A 19,169-nucleotide genomic window follows, 5' to 3' on the forward strand; every position below is an offset into this window, starting at 1 on the left:
ACACATAAAGGTCAACAACTATATTATTTATATTCTTTTTATATTCTAATATGTGCTTGAACAGATTCAATATTAAAAATATTGAAATAATTTTTTTGTAAAATATAAATCAATTCCTTTTATTTCTCCTTTCTGTTACAGTTAGGGTATTATAGTTTTTTGTTTTGTTTTGTTTTTTAAAGAAGTTCTATGCCCAATGTGGGGCTCACAACCCTGAGGTTAAGAGTCACATGCTCTACCGACTGAGCCAGCCAGGCATCCCAGTATTATACTGACTTCTAAGAAATTATGTCTAAAAGTAGGTTGTATCATCTTGAAATTTCATTTTATAAGAGCAAAGAAGATGTTACAAAGTATTTGTTACTCAAGGCCCATTGAATCTGATGAATAAAGGATTAAAAACCACTAGTCTGGGAAAAAAATCAAAGTCTTTACTACAACCTTTGCCTTCACTATTCTCTGCTTGAACCCCACTTCCCCCACAACAGCACACACATGGGCACCATTCTGGTACTTTGCAAGGCTGGCTCCACCTCATTCCATGGCTTCTCCATCCATGGCGGTCTTCTCTGAGCTCTATCCCCCATGGCTTTACTGGCTTGCACATACTACATTTGTCTCTTTCCTAGAATTTGATACAATCTGTAATCATTTTTATTTTTTGTATTGTCTACTTTATCCTTTAGAATATAAACCCCACAAAGGCAGAGAATGGTCTACCTTGTTCACTACTGTATCCCTATATTTAACAAAATGGGGCATATAATAGGACATCAGTAAATATTTGTTGAATAAATGAATTCATGAATACACTATAATAGACCATTACCAAATCTCAAAAAGTGTCAATCAGAAAATAAAAACAAAAGAACGAAGTTGATAAAATGATACCAATAAGTTTAAGCAAATTACTTAGAGATATAAAGAGAATCACTTTATATACACAAAAGAGCCCCCCCCAAATTATATAATTTCCAAACAAATAATGGGGCGAATATATCACGTATTAAAGATAATAAATATAAAATGACATTTCAAAAGGTTAAAAACGACTGTATGTCAACTACAAAGGAAATATATAAACAAAAGACAGGGTACAAAAAAATGGGCAAAAATATATCAGTCAAAAAAAAGGGCAAGGGATTAAAAGAATAATGAGATAAAGTCAGACTTTAAAGTAAAAAAAAATATGAACTACAACCAAGAGGGGATGCTTTATAATGTTTATGGATACAGTCCTTAAACTAGGATTGTCAAGAATGTTTACAAGCTAAAAACTCTGCAGGAAAACATACAGGAAGTACTGGCAAAATTAACAACCAAAAGGCAATGGCAGATTTTAATGTTTGCTCAGTCACTGCTCATATGAAGTAATCAATCAAAATTTAGTATGTAAAAGGTGATCCGATTGTATTTTCCCTTAAAACAAAAACACAACAACAAAAGTAAAATAGATAAACCAACAGCATAATACAGAAATAAGGGAGAATGCCCAAATACAAAAAGTTAGCAATAAAAAGGGAAAATTACACAAAAAAATTAAACACGTTCTAGGGCCACACTCTGCAAAAGCATATGCTATTAAATTTGAAAATTAAAAGTGATTTTAGGAAAGAACACATTGCCAAAAATTCACAAGGTAGGAAACTTTATGAAGGACATAACCAAAGAAGATATGAAGAATGCTATCAAAGCAGCCACAGCCAGACACATGCATGCATGAGTTTTCGTGTTCAAATCTTCAAGGAATTGAATATTCTCACAAGGAAAGAATGGGAAAGGGAAGGAAAAGGACAGGAATGATGGAAGGAAGGAAAAACAGTACTTCTGTTTGGATGTATCCAGCATCACACACAAAACAAATCCTGAGAAAGTAAACAAAAAAGAGAACACTGAATACTGAAGCAAAAATCCTTAATATACAGGAAAAGAATCCAGAAATAGAGAACATAAAAAAAGGGTTATTCTAGGAGTGTAAGGACAGTTCACTATTAGGAAATCTAGTAATATATTTCAACATATATTAAGTCAGAAACAACAAAGATCTTAATAGATGCATAATCTGTCAATTTACCTTCCCAATATCTCCAGATATATACAGCTATTTCATAACATAAAAAACACATACACATATCCAGCATGTAAGGTGTGTAAGAATATTTGCTGCAGCATTATTAAATACTTAAAAATCCATTTATCAGGTACACTTATATAATGGAACACTAAAAAACCATATGGCATTATAGAATATCTCCAACAGAGAAAAAGCAAATTAGAAAATTAGAAAAATAAACATCAAACAATTTACACAACTTACTTCTAAATGTGTATGATTTTACGAACAAGCATATAATGGTTACTTTTATAATCTGGGTAAAAAAAGTGAAAATCCTCATCTTGTCCTTATAAACCAAGTAATAAGGAGATGGGAAGAGTTTAAGCCAACAAAGGCCATATAAAACAGCCAATGAAAATAGGGATAATATTAAAGAATAGAACTTTAGAAAAAGATAACGCAAACAGGAAAAGGCTGAGCAAAGTTAAAACAGTGATATCCACAGAAAAATTGCAACAGGGGACAGAAAATAATGGCTTGGTATAATGTTTAGTGTGAGGATTACAGCGGAAATTAAGTATACTCCTAAAATTTCTCCAATGAAATTTTACCAAGAAAACCTAGAGGTCCATGCTATTCTTAGCGAGCTACTGCAACCTCAACATTTGCCTCAAATTACACATCTACATAACAACAGAACAGATATGCTACACCATGCTGCCATCTGCAGAGCAGAATACTAAAAATTCCCAGAGAACGTTCAATTATTTTGATTGATAAAGGTATCAAGAAAAATGGTAGGGGGAACTAAACTAGTGCTATACTATATTAGAAAGTGAAGAAGAGAGACAGCAGGTGGAATCAGCAACATGATAAGAAAACTTCAAGCTGAAAAATCAAGAAATAAAAATATAAGCATATTATAAGGGGAAAACCACTCAAAGAATTAAAATAAATCCAGTTAGGGGCGCCTGGGTGGCTCAGTTGGTAAGCGTCCGACTTCAGCTCAGGTCACAATCTCACGGTTTGTGAGTTCGAGCCCCTCACTGGGCTCTGTGCTGATAGCTCAGAGCCTGAAGCCTGTTTCAGATTCTGTATCTCCCTCTCTCTCTCTCTGCTCCTCCCCAACTCACACTCTGTCTCTCTCTCAAAATAAACAAACACTAAAAACAAAAAAATTTTAAGTAAATCCAGTTAAGTATGGCCACAAATGAAAGGGCCTCCACTTAGTGAAAGGAAAAATGTATCTGCTTTTCATTGTAAGATCTTCCTATTGGAACACGTGATACTTGTGATTTTTTTTAATACTGCAAATTGCTTTCAAATGGATTAGCTATGCCAAAGAATAAAGGAAACAGCTATTTTTTTTAAACTTGTAAATATCTTAAGGATCAAGTCCACCGCTATGTTTTTTCAAAGTGTCAAATCAGTATGACAATTATAAAAGTTTTCAAAAAGCAACTCAAACAATATGAAAACTGCTAAGCCAAACTTTCTTAAATGAGTATCACTACAGTGTATAGAAGGTCACTACTACCTTATTGACACACAGAAAGCTTACTTTATTTATTAGAAAGTGCAATACAGAATAACTGGAATGCTTTGAAATTTTTTATTTACAGTAAAAAACATTTATTGAGAACCAACTATATATAAGGTACTCTCAATCACGATTTTCCAACAAAACACAACATTCTACTTCCTAAAACAAATCATGGTCATCTGCGTAACTTCAGGTTGACTAAACTCCTATCTACAAGCACCACAAGCCTAATATCTGCAGCCAGATAACAAATAAAAGAAAAACTTAAGAGCTACTGCAAAAATTACAAAATCATAAGACATGTATGGGCTACTAAAGGGACAAGAATTATATGTGCATTTTTATACAAAATTATTCCTTCAATAGAAACTCTTTTATTTAATACAATAAACGAAAGTCACTAGGACTACCAGGCACGCATAACAATAGTTTCACTATTTGGAATTTAATATTACTTTTTTATTTTATGTAATTCTATAAAGTTAAGATATTCTGGTGTAAGTTTGTATTACTTTTCAAATTTTATAATTAAAATGGTGTTTAATTCTTTTCTTGCCTTTTTAGTTCAAAATTAATACAAATTTACAGTACAGTCTCACACTTGTTTAAATGAGAATTTTTATTTATTTATTTATTTATTTATTTATTTATTTATTTATTTATTTTTGAGAGAGAAACAGAGCACAAGCAGGGGAGGGTCAAAGAGAGACAGGAGACACAGAATCCGAAGCAGGCTCCGGGTTCTGAGCTGTCAGCACAGAGCCCAACGTGGGGCTCCAAATCACAAACTGCGAGATTATGACCTGAGCTGAAGTCAGTCGCTTAACCGACTGAGACACCCAGAGTCCCTAAGTGAGAATTTCTACTTGTATAGGTATAGACTTCCCATGACTAAACCCTTGTTTAACTATTTTACCTGACAAGTATTAATGAAGTATTTTTAATTAAAATCCAAACACAGGCACCCACACATTTAGTATAAGATTCACCATAAGCTTATTAGCACCTGACTCTACAAGAGTCAGAGAAAAAAGTCATCTTCCCTATCCAATCTGATAATCAGCTCATAAATTACTTAATATTAGTCACCAACAGAATTTTGTTCTTTTTCCCATCCTGCATCAAGCTTTCCTATCAAGATATGTAGTATTTGTAAAATAATAGAAATAAAGAAATAAACTGGTACAGCTGACATATAAGCATAAAATATCTAACCTACTATATGATTACAAGTACAAATAACCTAAAATCTTTCAAATTCCATATTTCAAATTGCATTCTCAGAAACAATATGTTAGAAGATTAGTTGTGTTCTAAAAGATAAGGCTAAAAAAGCACTACTACAAAATTTGTTAACATAGAATTATAATGTTACTTTTGAGAAAGAGACAGAGCAAGGAGCGGGGGAAGGGCAGAGAGAGGAGACACAGAATCACAGACTCCAGGCTCTGAGCGCTCACCACAGAGACGGACATGGGGCTCGAACTCATGAACAATGAGATCATGACCTGAGCAGAAGTAGGACGCTTAGCTGACTGAGCCACCCAGGCACACCTATAATAGGATTATAAATATAAATTTGTCACCCTGTATTTGTAGTATTTGAAAACTAAACAGAAAGGCTCACCTTCATCCACAGAAAACTGACAGCTCTTATCATTGAAGAAAAGAATTTTCTTTTTATCAGGACGATTTACAAATAGTATCTGGTCCCCCAAAGCCTTAAAAGACAAAAAAACAAATTTTTTTTCAGTTAACTTCCAAATTACCTCCCCCCAACAAAATATTTTTTTAATAAAAAAAAAAAAAAAAAGTAGTAGTCCTTTTAAGTCTATTTGACAGAGAGAGAGAGAGAGAGAGAGAGAGAGAGAGAGAGAGAACACACGAGCACGTGTGCACCAGGGAGGGGCAAAGAGAGAGGAGAGAGAACCCTAAGCAGGCTCAGCGCTGTCAGCATGCACCCCAATGCAATGCTTGAAACCATGACCGTGAGATCATGACCTGAGCCAAAACCAAGAGATGGACACTTAACTGAGCCACCCAGGTGCCCCAGGACTCCTATTTCTTTTAACCTTCAGTATACCATTAGGGTCAACTACGCCCAATTTTAATTCTCAAATTTCTTTCAATGAGCAATTCTCACTACTTTTATGTATTGATATTTCAAGAGTTTTATTCTTAGAGATTTCCAAAGTACAAAAAGAAACCTTATTTTTGAAAAAATCCAACCTATGTTGCAATTTAATGTAGGTCCACTGGAGCCTTTTATTAATCTAAGAAAAACTGTGTGATCTTAGTGTTCTTACTTTCCCTCTACTTTAAAATATTTTGCCACTTATTTACCATTAGCAATTATTTCCAATTATGCTTTAAAAAGCTAAAATAGTGGGGCACCTGACTGGCTCAGTCAGTTTAAGTGTCTGACTCTTGATTTCAGCTCATCATCTCATGGTTCATGGTTTTGAGCCCCACATTGGGCTCTTTGCTGACAGCATGGAGCCTACTTGGGTTTCTCTCTCCCCGCCCCCCCTCTGCCCTCCCCAGCTTTCTCTCCCCCCTCTCAATAAATAAATAAATAAATAAACATTCTAAATAAATAGTTATAAGTTTTTTTTTAAAAAGGAAAGAAAGGTTATATCACCTACAAGTGTGATATAATAGGGAAACAGTGAAATTCTATCACTTAGAAGTGTGATTCAATTTGTGTTACTGCACTGCCAAACTATTGCATTATCTTTCAGAAGATATAAAAGACTACAGAGTGGTCTTTGTTGTCTTTTAGCTTTCATTAAATATTTGACAGTTCAGAATTTTTTATTTTCTGCTCCTTAGAGCAATGACAAGAAAACTGACGGAAGATACTTCACCATTATTAATGAATGAGAACAAGAATACAGAAAGCCTGATAGTAGCACTCACTCTAGACTCTGATGATGGTGAAATTCATTATAGAAATAAAATCTAAACCTGTGAGTCTTTGGACGACAATACCACAGATGAACCACCTCAAGCTTAAGAATCAATGATTGAATGACATATTGCTAAGGACTTAAATATATAAGGTATTTTCCTTCAGTTAGTTTTTCAACAAGAAGGAATTCACTGTACAATACTATGTGATATGAACCTTTGCCATTTCACTTTCCTAAAAAGACGTTCAATAGTATTCTTTCATCTTTCTGATGTGTTTGCCAAAATACACTTGATACAGAAGTTTGCTATGTTAAAATCTTATAAAAATTTCCAATAAAGTTGTTTTTCACCATCCCTTCATTCTTATTTATATAAATTATTCATGACATAAAATACTTTGAAAAATAGTTCAGATAAAAAGTTCAAAGTAATGGTCATAAAAATGCTCACCAAACTCAGGAGAAAAACAGGTGAACACGGTGAGAACTTCAACAAAGAGAAAATTTAAAAAGAGAGCTGAAAAATCAGAGCTGAAGAATACAATAACTGAAATGAAAAATACAGTACAGGGAATCAACTGCAGATCAAATGACACAGAAAAAATGGATCAGTGATTTGTAAGACAGGGTAGTGGAAATCACCCAATCAGAACAGCAAAAAGAAAAAAAGACAGTTTTTAAAAATGAGGATAGTTTAAGGGACCTCTGGGACAACATCAAGCATACTAATATTCAAATTATAGGGATCCCAGAAGGAGAAGAGAAAAAGGAAAGAAACCTACTTAAAAAAATAATGGCTGGAAACTCCTCTGACCTGGCAAAGGAAACAGACATCCAAGTCCAGGAAATACAGAAAGTCCCCAATAAGATGAACAAAAGAGACCTATACCAAAAAAGATCTATGCCAAGATACACTAGAATACAATTATCAACAATTTAAAAAGTTGATTTTTTTTTAGGTTTATTTATTTTGAGAGGGAGAATACAATTATCAACAATTTAAAAAGTTGATTTTTTTTTTTAGGTTTATTTATTTTGAGAGAGAGAGCATAACCAGGGGAGGGGCAGAGAGAGAGAATCCCAAGCAGGCTCTGCACTGTCAAGCATAAAACCCAAAGCAACTCGATCTCACAAACCATGAGATCATGACCTGAGCTGAAATCAAGAGTCAGATGCTTAACCAACTAAGCCACCCAGGCACCCCAAGAGGAAGAGTGATTCTTAAAATCAAAAACAACTATTTACAACCTACAGAACCCCTCTAAGACTAGAAGTTGATTTTTCAGACAAAAATTCAAAGGCCAGAAGAGAATGGTACGACATATTCAAAGCAATGACAGTAAAAAACCTAAAACCGAGAACTTACTCTACCCAGCAAGATTATCACTCAGACGTGAAGGAAAGAGAAGAGTTTCCCGTACAAGCAAAAGTTAAAGGAGTTCAACAACCAACCAACCTTATAAGAAATGTTAAAGGGACTTCTATAAATGAAAAGACCATAACTAGAAGAAAATTATGAAAGAAGGCATTTTAGTGGTAAAGGTAAACATATAGTGAAGGTAGTAGATCAACCACCTATGTAGTGTGATGGTTAAAAGACAAAAGTAATAAAATCATCTACACCACAATAATTGGTCGAAGAACACAAAAAAATAAGATATAAAATATGACATGAAAAACAAAACGTGGGGGGTGGGGCAGTAAAAATGTAGGGCTTTTAGAACATATCTGAATTTACACGACCATCAACATCGATAGACCACTATATACATAGGATGCTATGTATGAACCTCATGATAAACACAAGCCAAATACCTATAAGAGATACACTAAAAAATAAAGAGAAAGGAAAACAAAACACTAAGGAAAAGTATGATCGCAAGGGAAGAAAGCCAAAAAAGAAGAAAAAACAGAACAAAAACAAAAAAGAAAACAAATTAAATGGCAATGAGTACATACCTACCAATTACTACTTCAAATATAAATGGACTGAATGCTCCAATCAAAAGACATAGGGTGGCTGAAAGGATAAAACAAAACAAGATGAAAACAAGACCCATGTATATGCTGTCTACAAGAGACTCACTTAAGATCTAAAGACACACAGAGACTCAAAGTGAGATGAAAAAGACATTCTCTGCAAATGGAAACCAAAAGGAAGCTGACTTGGCAATACTTATATCAGACAAAACAGACTACAAAAGTCTGTAACAGAGTCAAAGACAGCATTACATCATGACAAAGGGATCAATCCAAAAACAGGATATCTTTGTACCCAACATAGGGCCACCAAAATACATAAAACAAATATTAACAAAGTAATAAGTTGACAGTGATAAAGTAACAGTAGAGTTTATACCCCAGTTATATCAATGAATAGATCATCCAGACAGAAAATCAGTAAGGAAATACTGGCCTTAATACATCAGGACAGCAGAATTAACAGATACATACCAAACATATCATCCAAACACAGCAAAATACACATTATTTTCTTTTTAAAAAAAATTTTTTTAACATTTATTTATTATTGAGAGACAGAGAGAGACAGAGTATGAGCATGGGAGGGACAGAGAGAGGGGGAGGAGACACAGAATCTGAAGCAGGCTCCAGGCTCACAGAGCCCGACGTGGGGCTCGAACTCACAAACCGCGAGATCATGACCTGGGCCAAAGTCGGACACTTAACCGACTGAGCCACCCAGGCACCCCCAAAATACACATTCTTTTCAAGTGCACATGGAACATTCTCCAGAATAGATAGCACGTTAGACAGAAAACAAATCTCAATAAATTTAAGAATACCTAAAGCATATCATCTTTTTTTTTAATGTTTACTTTTGAGAAAGAGAGACAGAGACAGAGTGCGAGCAGGGGAGGGGCAGAGAGAGAGGAAGACACAGAATCCGAAGCAGGCTCCAGGCTCTGTGCTGTCAGTACAGAGCCCAACACGGGGCTCAAACTCACCAACCACGAGATTATGACCTGAGCTGAAGCTGGACACTTAACCTACTGAACCACCCAGGTGCCCCTCAAGTATCTTTTCTGACCACAATAGTATGGAAACAGAAATCAGTTATAAGAAGAAAAATGCAAAAACACATTAAACATGTGGAGGCTAAACAATATACTACTATACAACTAATGGGTCAACAAAGAAATGAAAGGAGAAATTAAAAATACCTTGAGACAAAAGAAAATGGAAATATAGCACACCAAAACTTATGAGATAAAGCAAAAGCAGTTCTAAGATGGAAATTCAAAGCTATAAATGCCTACACCAAAAAATAAGAAAAATCTCGGGGCCCCTGGGTGGCTCAGTCGGCTGAGCACCCGACTTCAGCTCAGGCCATGATCTCGCGGTTTGTGAATTCGAGCACTGCATTGGGCTCTGTGCTGACAGCTCGGAGCCTGGAGCCTGGAGCCTGCTTTGGATTCTGTGTCTCCCTCTCCTGCTCACACACACTCTCTCTGTCTCAGAATAAATAAACATTGAAAAAAAAATCAGTAATCCAAAAAAAAAAAAAAAAAAACTCCCAACAAAAAAAGTCCAAGACCAGGCAACTTAATTGATGAATTCTACCAAACATTCAAAAAAGAATTAATATAGATCCTTCTTAAACTCTTCCAAAATAGGGGAAGGGAATACTTCCAAACACGTTTTATGAGGCCAGCATTAGCCTGATATCAAAACCAGACACAGATGCCACAAGAAAAAAACTGATAGGCCAACATCTCTGATGAATACAGATACAAAAATCCTAACACAGTATTAACACATGGAATTCAACAATACACTAAAAGGATTATATACCATGATCAAATGGGATTTATTCCAGGGACGCAAGGTTCAAATGCACAAATCAAACAATGTGATATACCACATTAACATGAAACTTGGAAAAATCATATGACCTCTCAATAAATGCAGAAAAAGCATTTGACAAAATTCAACATCCACTCACGATAAAAAAAAAAAAACAACACCATCAACAAACTGGGTATACAGGGAATACACCTTACCATAATAAAGTCCACTTATGACAATTCCACAGTTAATATCACACTCACTGGTGAAAAACCAAAAACTTTTCCTCTAAAATCAGAAACAAGACAAGAATGCCTGTTCCTGTCACTTTTATTCAACACATTACTGGAGGTGCTAGCCAGAGCAATTAAATAAGAAAAAGAAATTAAGGGCATCCAAATTGGAAAGAACAAAAAGTGTCAGTAATTTCAGATAATACGACATATATAGAAAACCCTAAAGACTCCACCAAACTTTTAGAATAAACAAATACAGTACAGTTGCAGGATACAAAACCTATATACAGAAATAAGTTACATTTCTCTACACTAATAACGAACTATCTGAAATTAAGAAAATAACCCCATTTGCAAGTGCATCAAAAAGAATAAAATATCTAGAAATAAAGTTAACCAAGGACGTAAGAAACCTCTACACTGCAAAGTGTGAGACATTCATGAGAGAAACTGAAGACAACACAAATAAATGGAAAGATACACCATGCTCATGGATTGGAAGAGGACCCTTGTTAAAATGGCCATACTATCCAAAGCAAACTATGGATTCAATGCAATCCCTATCAAAATTCCAATGGCATTTTCCATACAAAAAGAATAAACTAATCCTAAAACTTACATGGAACCACAAAAGATCCTGAATAGCCAAAGTAATCTTGAGAAAGAACAATGCTAGAGGTATCACACTTCTTGATTTCACACTATATTACAAAGCCACAGTAATCAAAATAGTACTGACAAAAAAAAGTGTTACACAGATCAATGAAACAGAATAGAGAGCCCATATATGCATATATGGTCAACAGATTTATGACAAATGAGCCAAGAATAACAATGCACAAAGGGCAGTCTCTTTAATAAATGGTGCTGGAAAAACTGGGCAGCTACATGCAAAAGAATGAAATCGGACCACTATCTTACACCATTAACAAAAATTAACTTAAAATGAATTAACAACCTGAATATAAGACCTGAAACCATAAAAGACCAAGAAGAAAACACAGGTGGATAAGTTTCCTGATATCAGCTTTGGAGATGATTTGTCAGACTTGACATCAATCAAATCTGATCTGTCAGACTTGACATCAAAAGCAAAGACAACAAAAGCAAAAAAGTGGCACTGCATCAAACTAAAAAGCTTCTGCACAGCAAATGAAACCAATAAAACAGAAAGGTAACTTACTGAATGGGAGAAAATATTTGCAAATCATGTATCTGATTAGGGGTTAGGATCACAAAAATATGCAGGGGCACCTGGGTGGCTCAGTCGGTTGAGCGACTGACTTCTGTTCAGGTCATGATCTCATGGTCTGTGAGTTCGAGCCCCGTGTCGGGCTCTGTGCTGACAGCTGAGAGCCTAGAGCCTAGAGCCTGGAGCCTGCTTCGGATTCTGTGTCTCCCTCTCTCTCTGCCCCTCCCCACTCATGCTGTGTCTCAGAAATAAATAAACATTAAAAAAAAAAAAAAATTACAAATATGTAAAGAACTCATGGAACCTGACACCAAAAAAACAGTCTAATTTAAAAATTGGAAGAGGATCAAAATACATGTTTCCAAAGAAGATCTACAAATGACCACCAACACAATCAACATCATCATCAGGGAAACGCTAAACCACAATGAGGTATCATCTCACACCTGTTAATAACAGCCATTATTAAAAAGACAAGGTATCACTGTTGGAGAAGATGTGGAAAAAAGGGAACTCTCATGCACTGTTGGTGTGAATGTAAATTGGTGCAATTGAAAATAGAACAACCCTATACTTCAGTAATCCAGTTCTGGTACTTATCCAATGAAACCAAAAACGCTAACTGAAAAGGATATATGCACTCCCTTGCACACAGCACCATTATTCACAATAGCCAAGATACAGAAACAACCTAAGTATCCATTGATGGATACGTGGATAAAGAAAATCTGATACACACACACACACACACACACGAAATATTATCTAGCCATAAAAGAGTGAAATCTTGCCATATGCAATAAAATAGATGGACCTTGAGGCCATTATGCTAAGTGAAATAAGTCAGAAAAAGACAAATGTATGATCTCACCTTTATGTGGAATCTAAAAAAAAAAAAGGCTCATCAATAGAAAACAGATTAGTGGTTGTCAGACACAGCAGATTGGAGATGGGAAAAATGCATGAAGGAGTCAAAAAGTATACACTATCAGTTATAAAATAAATAAGTAAATAAGTCATGGGGATGTAATATATAGCACACTAAGTACAGTTAATAAAACCGTATTGTTTATTTAAAAGCTACTAAGAGAGTAAATCTTACAAGTTCTCATCACCAGGGCACCTGGGTGGCTCAGTCCATTAAACATCTGACTCTTCACCCTGGCTCAGGTCATGATCTCATGGTTCGTGAGTTCAAGCCCTGCATCGGACTCTACACTGACAGTGCAGACCCTGCTTGGGATTCTCTCTCCCTCTTCCTCTCTCTCTGCCCCTCCCCGGCTCATGCACACACGTGCACTCTCTCACCCTCTCTCAAAAATAAACATTTAAAAATAAAAATTTTAAAACACTTGCTGTTTTTTAAAACAAGATATTATTAATTCAAATTATACTAAGACACAAAAAGAAATGTTACCTTGATAGCTTTCTGGGAATTGGGCAGTCCTTCCTCTATGTCTTCTAAAAGAATTCCTCCTAAGCCTCGCTGGTCATGCTTATCTAACAGCCTAAGTAGGGCTTTCTTATCTTTCAAGTTGTATTTGGGCTTGAAGGCATACTTCCCATCTATCACTTCAATTTTCGGATTATTGACTAATGCCTGTAACAATGACAGAATTTGGATATATTAACAAAAGGAAACCTCATATATACATTCTTAAATTCTATTAATTATTTTAAAAACATCAAACCCAATATAGTTGTATGTTAAAAGTATCTTGTGAATATCAACTAGCATATCTAAAATACTGGACATCCAGGATCCAAAAACAACAGGTAGAGACCAGCATGTTGCTCACTTTTTATAAAAGAAACGTATTATCTACATCAATTATTTAAATGAGAAAAACCATTTTATCACAACAGATATGAAGAAACTATACCCAGATTCTCTTGGAAGATAAAAAAAAAAAAAAAAAAAAAAAAAGAATAAACACCAGTTAACATTAATAGACAAAGTGAACTGGGTATTGCCCATCCCACCCTCAAAGTACAGTGTATCGCATACTGGCACTATGTAAGAAACATAACCCTGGGAGGACTTTATCAATAGTCTGCCCCACCTGGTATCAAATGGTACTTACAGGTGTGGAAGGAACTGAAAAGTACCAGACTTGTGCATATAAGAAATCTACCGATAATGGCAGCTTGAGAATGAAACTGAGTAGGAATGCAGGAATTACTGAATATGAATTATATTCCTAGTCAGTTCTGCTATACAGCTACTATCAGAAGGAAAGCTCCTCAAGGAAGAGCTATCCTATTTATTTTCTTCTGCAGCTGCCAGCCTGACCCTGGAAAGGAGAAAGAGAAGAAACAAAGAAGAAAGGAGGGGGAACAGAAAAGTAGTAATAATTTTAAACTAATGTTGGTAGTCCGTGAAATTTCAAGATTGGGTAAAGCAACAGAATTTAAATGTGGATTACAACTATTTGTGCATCACTGATACAATGAGCTATAATGTTACTGATTAACTGTTCATTTTATAAAAATCAAGTACAGTATCTTGCTTAGTAAAATAAATTATTAAGTTATATTTTAGGAACTTTACATTTGATTTTTAGAATACAGCACTGGTCACACAAAGTATTCTTCCTAATTGTCATTTCATAATTAAGTAGAAATGAGGGAAATGTGTGAATTTTTAAAAAGCTATTAATTTCTAAATTAGCATGGTCACTGATTATTGTGGGGTTTCTTTTCTTCCAATGATGTGTGTACATACACAATGTTAAGGATTAGTTTTTGAAGTAATCTGTTAGAGGCAATAATATCACCATCACGTCATAATAGGAGTAACAGCATAACAAATATCTCATTATCCCTATACTACCTCATGGTATAAATGTCTAAAACATACATAAAAACAATACAATTTGACAAAATACATTCTAAATTTAGCAATTAAAAAAAAGCAATTATTCTGGAAAAACTTAAATGAAGTGGTACAATGACAGACTTCTTTATAATTTTTATGCTAAAGGCTTCGACATTTTGAAATAGATACATAAGATCTTAAGAAAACCAATAAATCAAACCACCTTAAAATGTGTATGTTTAAAAGACAAAAACAAAGACCCTATGCCAATTCTTTTAAGTAAAAATTATCAGATTTCAGTATATCAAAAATCTTAGTTACAGCAAATATTTCATGGTAACCAACTTTCTTAATGCTATTTTAAGCCTAGTCTTACCTCAGTCATTAGCCATTGTTTCTGCTTGAGTCCTATATCTAAATGTTGTGTTTCATCCAAAATTTCTTCTAAAGTGAGAGGATGTGTATCTCCTCGCTGATGCCGTGTCTATTGAGGGAAAAAATTGTTATTAGGAGACAGTTTTAAAATGCTACATGTATTAAGTAATAGATACAAGTAAGGGAATCTTTCAGGAATGTAGAACATGTATCATTTGAGGCAACACGATTATAGTGATGAACAGAATGGACTATAAAAATCAAACAGAACTGAGTTCAAATTTGCAGCTCTATAAAATCAAATGATAAACTGAGAAAAAATATTTTCAGCTCATTATCACAGAGCTAATCTTCCTAATATTTTAACAGCTCCAAAAACGTACTAGGAAAATGACCCAAAGTCAGGAGCATATAAATCACAGAAAAGGAAATGTAAAAAACCTTAAATATATGAAAAGATACTCAACTTACACCAAAATATTTCATAACCATTACACTGGCAAAAATCCATATTTTTTATGTTTGTTGTTTTTTTTTAATGTTTATTTATTTTTGAAAGAGAGACCGAGTGTGAGCAGGGGAGGGGCAGAAAGAGAGGGAGACAGAGAGTCTGAAGCAGGGTCCAGGCTCTGAGCTGTCAGCACAGAGCCTGATGTGAGGCTCGAACTCACAAACCACAACATCATGACCTGAGCCGAAGTCAGATGCTTAACCGAGTCACCCAGGTGCCTCATCAAAAATCCATATTTGATGACTCTATTAATGAGGGTGTAAAGAAACAGGCCTTCCCACACACTGCTGGTAAAAATAAACACTGATACAACTCCTAGGGAACACAATTTGGCAATATAAATGCATTTAAACGCTTTGACACAGCAATCCATTTCTAGGAATTTACCTTACAGCACAACTTAAAATAAGTGACACAGTCACTCCAGCTCTGGTTGCAAAAGGAAAATATTATAAACAATATGTGGCCAGCAATTGATTAAATCACCCAGACTGATTAAACTATAGAACATCTATGCTACTATACAGATGTTTAAAAAGAAAATGCAGATGCTCTCTATGTGCTAATTTGGAAAGCCGTCCAGAATAAATTATTGAATAAAAACATGCAGGGTCACCTGGGTGGCTCAGTCAATTAAGCGTCCAACTTCGGCTCAGGCCATTATCTCACAGTTCATGAGTTTGAGCCCCATGTCAGTTTGTGCTGACAGCTCACAGCCTGGAACCTGCTTCAGATTCTGTCTCTCCCTCTCTGCCCCTCCTCTGCTCGTGCGTGCTCAAAAAAATATATCAACATTAAAAAATAAAAAAAACTTTTTTAAAGTCCTCCAAACAAAACCCTCCTGTGAGTTTAAAATCAGTTCATTACAGGGGCGCCTGAGAGTCTCAGTTAAGCATCTGACTCTTGATTGTGGCTCAGGTCATGATCTTCGCAGTTGTGACATCCCGCCCCATTATCAAGCACTGTGCTAAGTGTAGAGCCTGCTTAAGATTCTCTCTCTCTCCCCCCTCAGCCCCTCTCCCCTGATCACTCACTCTCTCTCCCCCCACCCAAAAGATCAATTCATTGCAAAAATTAAAAACCCTGTTGATGTTTGCATGAACTGACTGGCATAAGGACAGATGGAAATTTACTAACCAAACTCATAACTGGTGTGATGGATTAAAAAAATTAAAACCATAATTTTGTAATTATGTACTGTTGTCAGTACATTTTGCATCCCCTCTCCCAAATACTGCAACCTCTCCAAAGACTTCCATGCCCAAACCCTGAAACCTGTGACTATGTTACCTTATGTGGCCCAAGGGACTTCACTGGTGTGACTAAATTAAGGATCCTGAAATGGAGAGATTATTGTGAATTATTCAGGTGGGCCCAATATAATCACAAGTGTTTCTAAGGGGAAAAGGGAGACCTCAGAGTCAGTGATGGGATAGTGGAAGAGGTCGGAGTGATACAAGAAAGGACAGGTATCATCAAATGCAGACAAAATGCAGACAGGCTCTAGAAGCCAAAAAAGAAAACAGGGGCACTTGGATGGCTCAGTGGGTTGAGCATCCGACTTCGGCTCACGTCATGATCTCACAGTTCACGAGTCTGAGCCCAGAGCCTGCTTCATATTCTGTGTGTCTCCCTCTCTCTCTGTCCCTGCCCTGCTCACACCCTCTCAAAAAATAAATACATGTTAAAAAAAAAATTTTTTTTTAAAGAAAAAACAGGAAGTTCCCTCAGAAAGCCCCCTGAAAGAACCAGCCCTGCCTACACCCAGACTTCAGCCCAGTGAGATGGATTTTGCACTTCTGACTTCTAAAACTGTAAAATAATAAATTTGTGCTTTTTTAAGCCACTAAGTTTGTGGTCATTTGTTACAGCAGCAATAGAAAACTAATACCTGTACTTTCTTCCCTTTAAATCTATAAATCTTGAAGTATTTATAGCTATACATCAATTAAAACCAAGTATCCAGGGGCGCCTGGATGGCTCAGTTGGTTGAGCATCCTGCTTTTAATTTCAGCTCAGGTCATGATGTCACAGTTTGCAGGACTGAGTCCAGCCATCAGGCTCTGTGCTGACAGCACAAAGGCTGCTTGGGAATCTCTCTCTCCCTCTTTCTCTGCCCCTCCCTGCTCACACAAGAAGATGCTTGCACACGTGTATATAAATAAACTTTAGGGGGGAAAAGTAAAAAATAAACAAAATAGTTATTCTGTATCCTCCATTAACACTGATTAAATCTAACATATTTGCCTTAGTTTTCTTCACGTTAAAAACTTTCCCCCCATTAAGTTAAATATAAAATTATCAAAGGCCAAGTTAATCTTAAAATCTAAGCAGAAAAGAACGAATACATCTCAAGAAAAATAAAAAAGCACTAGCCCTATCTTTATTATTATATTTAAATTTAAATATGGGATTTTTACAATCAGAACAAGCTCAAAAACGAAAGTAATATTCGTTGTATGAAAGCCTAACCATTTTCACTGAACTATGTAAACAGAGAAGCCAAACACAGCTGTCAAATTATCAAGTGAAAACCTGTTATAACAAAATGAGGGGGGAAAAAAAAGAGCAAGAGAGATAAACCTGAGAAACTCAAAATTACTTCCTTATTTCTTGCTCTTCGATCAGAAGTTAAGAAAAATGAAAAAAAAAAAAAAATGAAGGATGCATAGAGAGACTACATAACACTCTAAAGCTAGTTTTCAGTGAAGAACAATTACACACCTTTGTTAAATTCCTTCCTGATCACTAGATGATTTTTGGTGTATTGCATTTTGTATTTTATTTCGCTATTTTTTTTTCTTGCAACTTCATAGAAATTGGCTTTTTTTATAGTGGCCTTATTTTTATCAACCTTAATTCTAATAGCTTGCACATTCTCTTGGCTTTCCTATGTACTTAATCATGTCATCTACAGTTCTACTTCTTCCTTTACAGTTTTTACATCTGTTACTTCTTTTTTCCTGCTTCACTGCACTAGGGGGGACTTCCAGTATAATACCCAATAGATGTTGTGACAATCAGTACCTTTTATCTTTTTCTGACCTCAGGAGAAAACCATTCACTGTTTTACCCTAAGTATTTGGGTTTTCACAGATACCATCTCATCACAGGGTGCTTGACCAGTATTCCACAGAATCCTAGGGTTCCATAAGATGTCACTAGGGGAGCATGAGAAACTGTGATTCTAAAAAATAAACATCAATTCTGCAACCGCACATACCATGCAACCTGAGGGCTCACAGCAACAGGCAAACTACTGAGCAGCCATGCCAACGTTTTCATCAGGTCTTTTAACACCACGTGGCAAGTAGGGCTATGTTCACTTGGACAAGCCCGTTACCAGTTTCCAATGAAATAGAGAGAAGCCACTGATAATTGGTAAGCTCTATGTTGCACAAACGGGAGCACAGTAGGCTGACAATGTCAGCAATTCCCTTCCAAATTACCTCCCCTAACCTCCCACCATACAGCGCCAACTCACTCACGGGAGTTCACAAGCTCTGCTGGCAAAAAGGAAATCTGAGGGAAATATTCATTCTGAACAAGGAATTTGTACATACCAGGACTCACCTGCCCCAGGCTGCTTTGCTGTTGTAAATGTTGTAAAACACAGATCACATAGTAAAAAGAAGTAAAATACATTGTGAAGTGTTTGTTTTTTGAAATATTCTCATTTAATAAATCCCTGTGGTTTGATAATTTGTTAGCATTTGTTT

At 35.6% G+C, this 19,169-nt stretch overlaps 1 protein-coding gene across 5 annotated transcripts in view; it reads right to left on the bottom strand.

Moving 5' to 3' along the window:
- Nucleotides 1-19,169, bottom strand: part of GTF2E2 (general transcription factor IIE subunit 2) — an 80,273-nt gene that overhangs the window by 20,007 nt on the left and 41,097 nt on the right. For all 5 annotated transcript variants that reach the window (XM_058720185.1, XM_058720183.1, XM_058720187.1 and 2 more), the window contains exons 4-6: nt 14,941-15,048; nt 13,164-13,346; nt 5,227-5,320 (exon numbers count right to left, since the gene is read on the bottom strand). In XM_058720185.1, the coding sequence (XP_058576168.1) occupies nt 5,227-5,320; nt 13,164-13,346; nt 14,941-15,048 (385 nt within the window). The remainder of the gene's footprint in view (nt 1-5,226; nt 5,321-13,163; nt 13,347-14,940; nt 15,049-19,169) is intronic.

This window comes from Neofelis nebulosa, chromosome 3 (assembly GCF_028018385.1).
Source record: "Neofelis nebulosa isolate mNeoNeb1 chromosome 3, mNeoNeb1.pri, whole genome shotgun sequence".
Classification (NCBI taxonomy): Eukaryota; Metazoa; Chordata; class Mammalia; order Carnivora; family Felidae; genus Neofelis; species Neofelis nebulosa.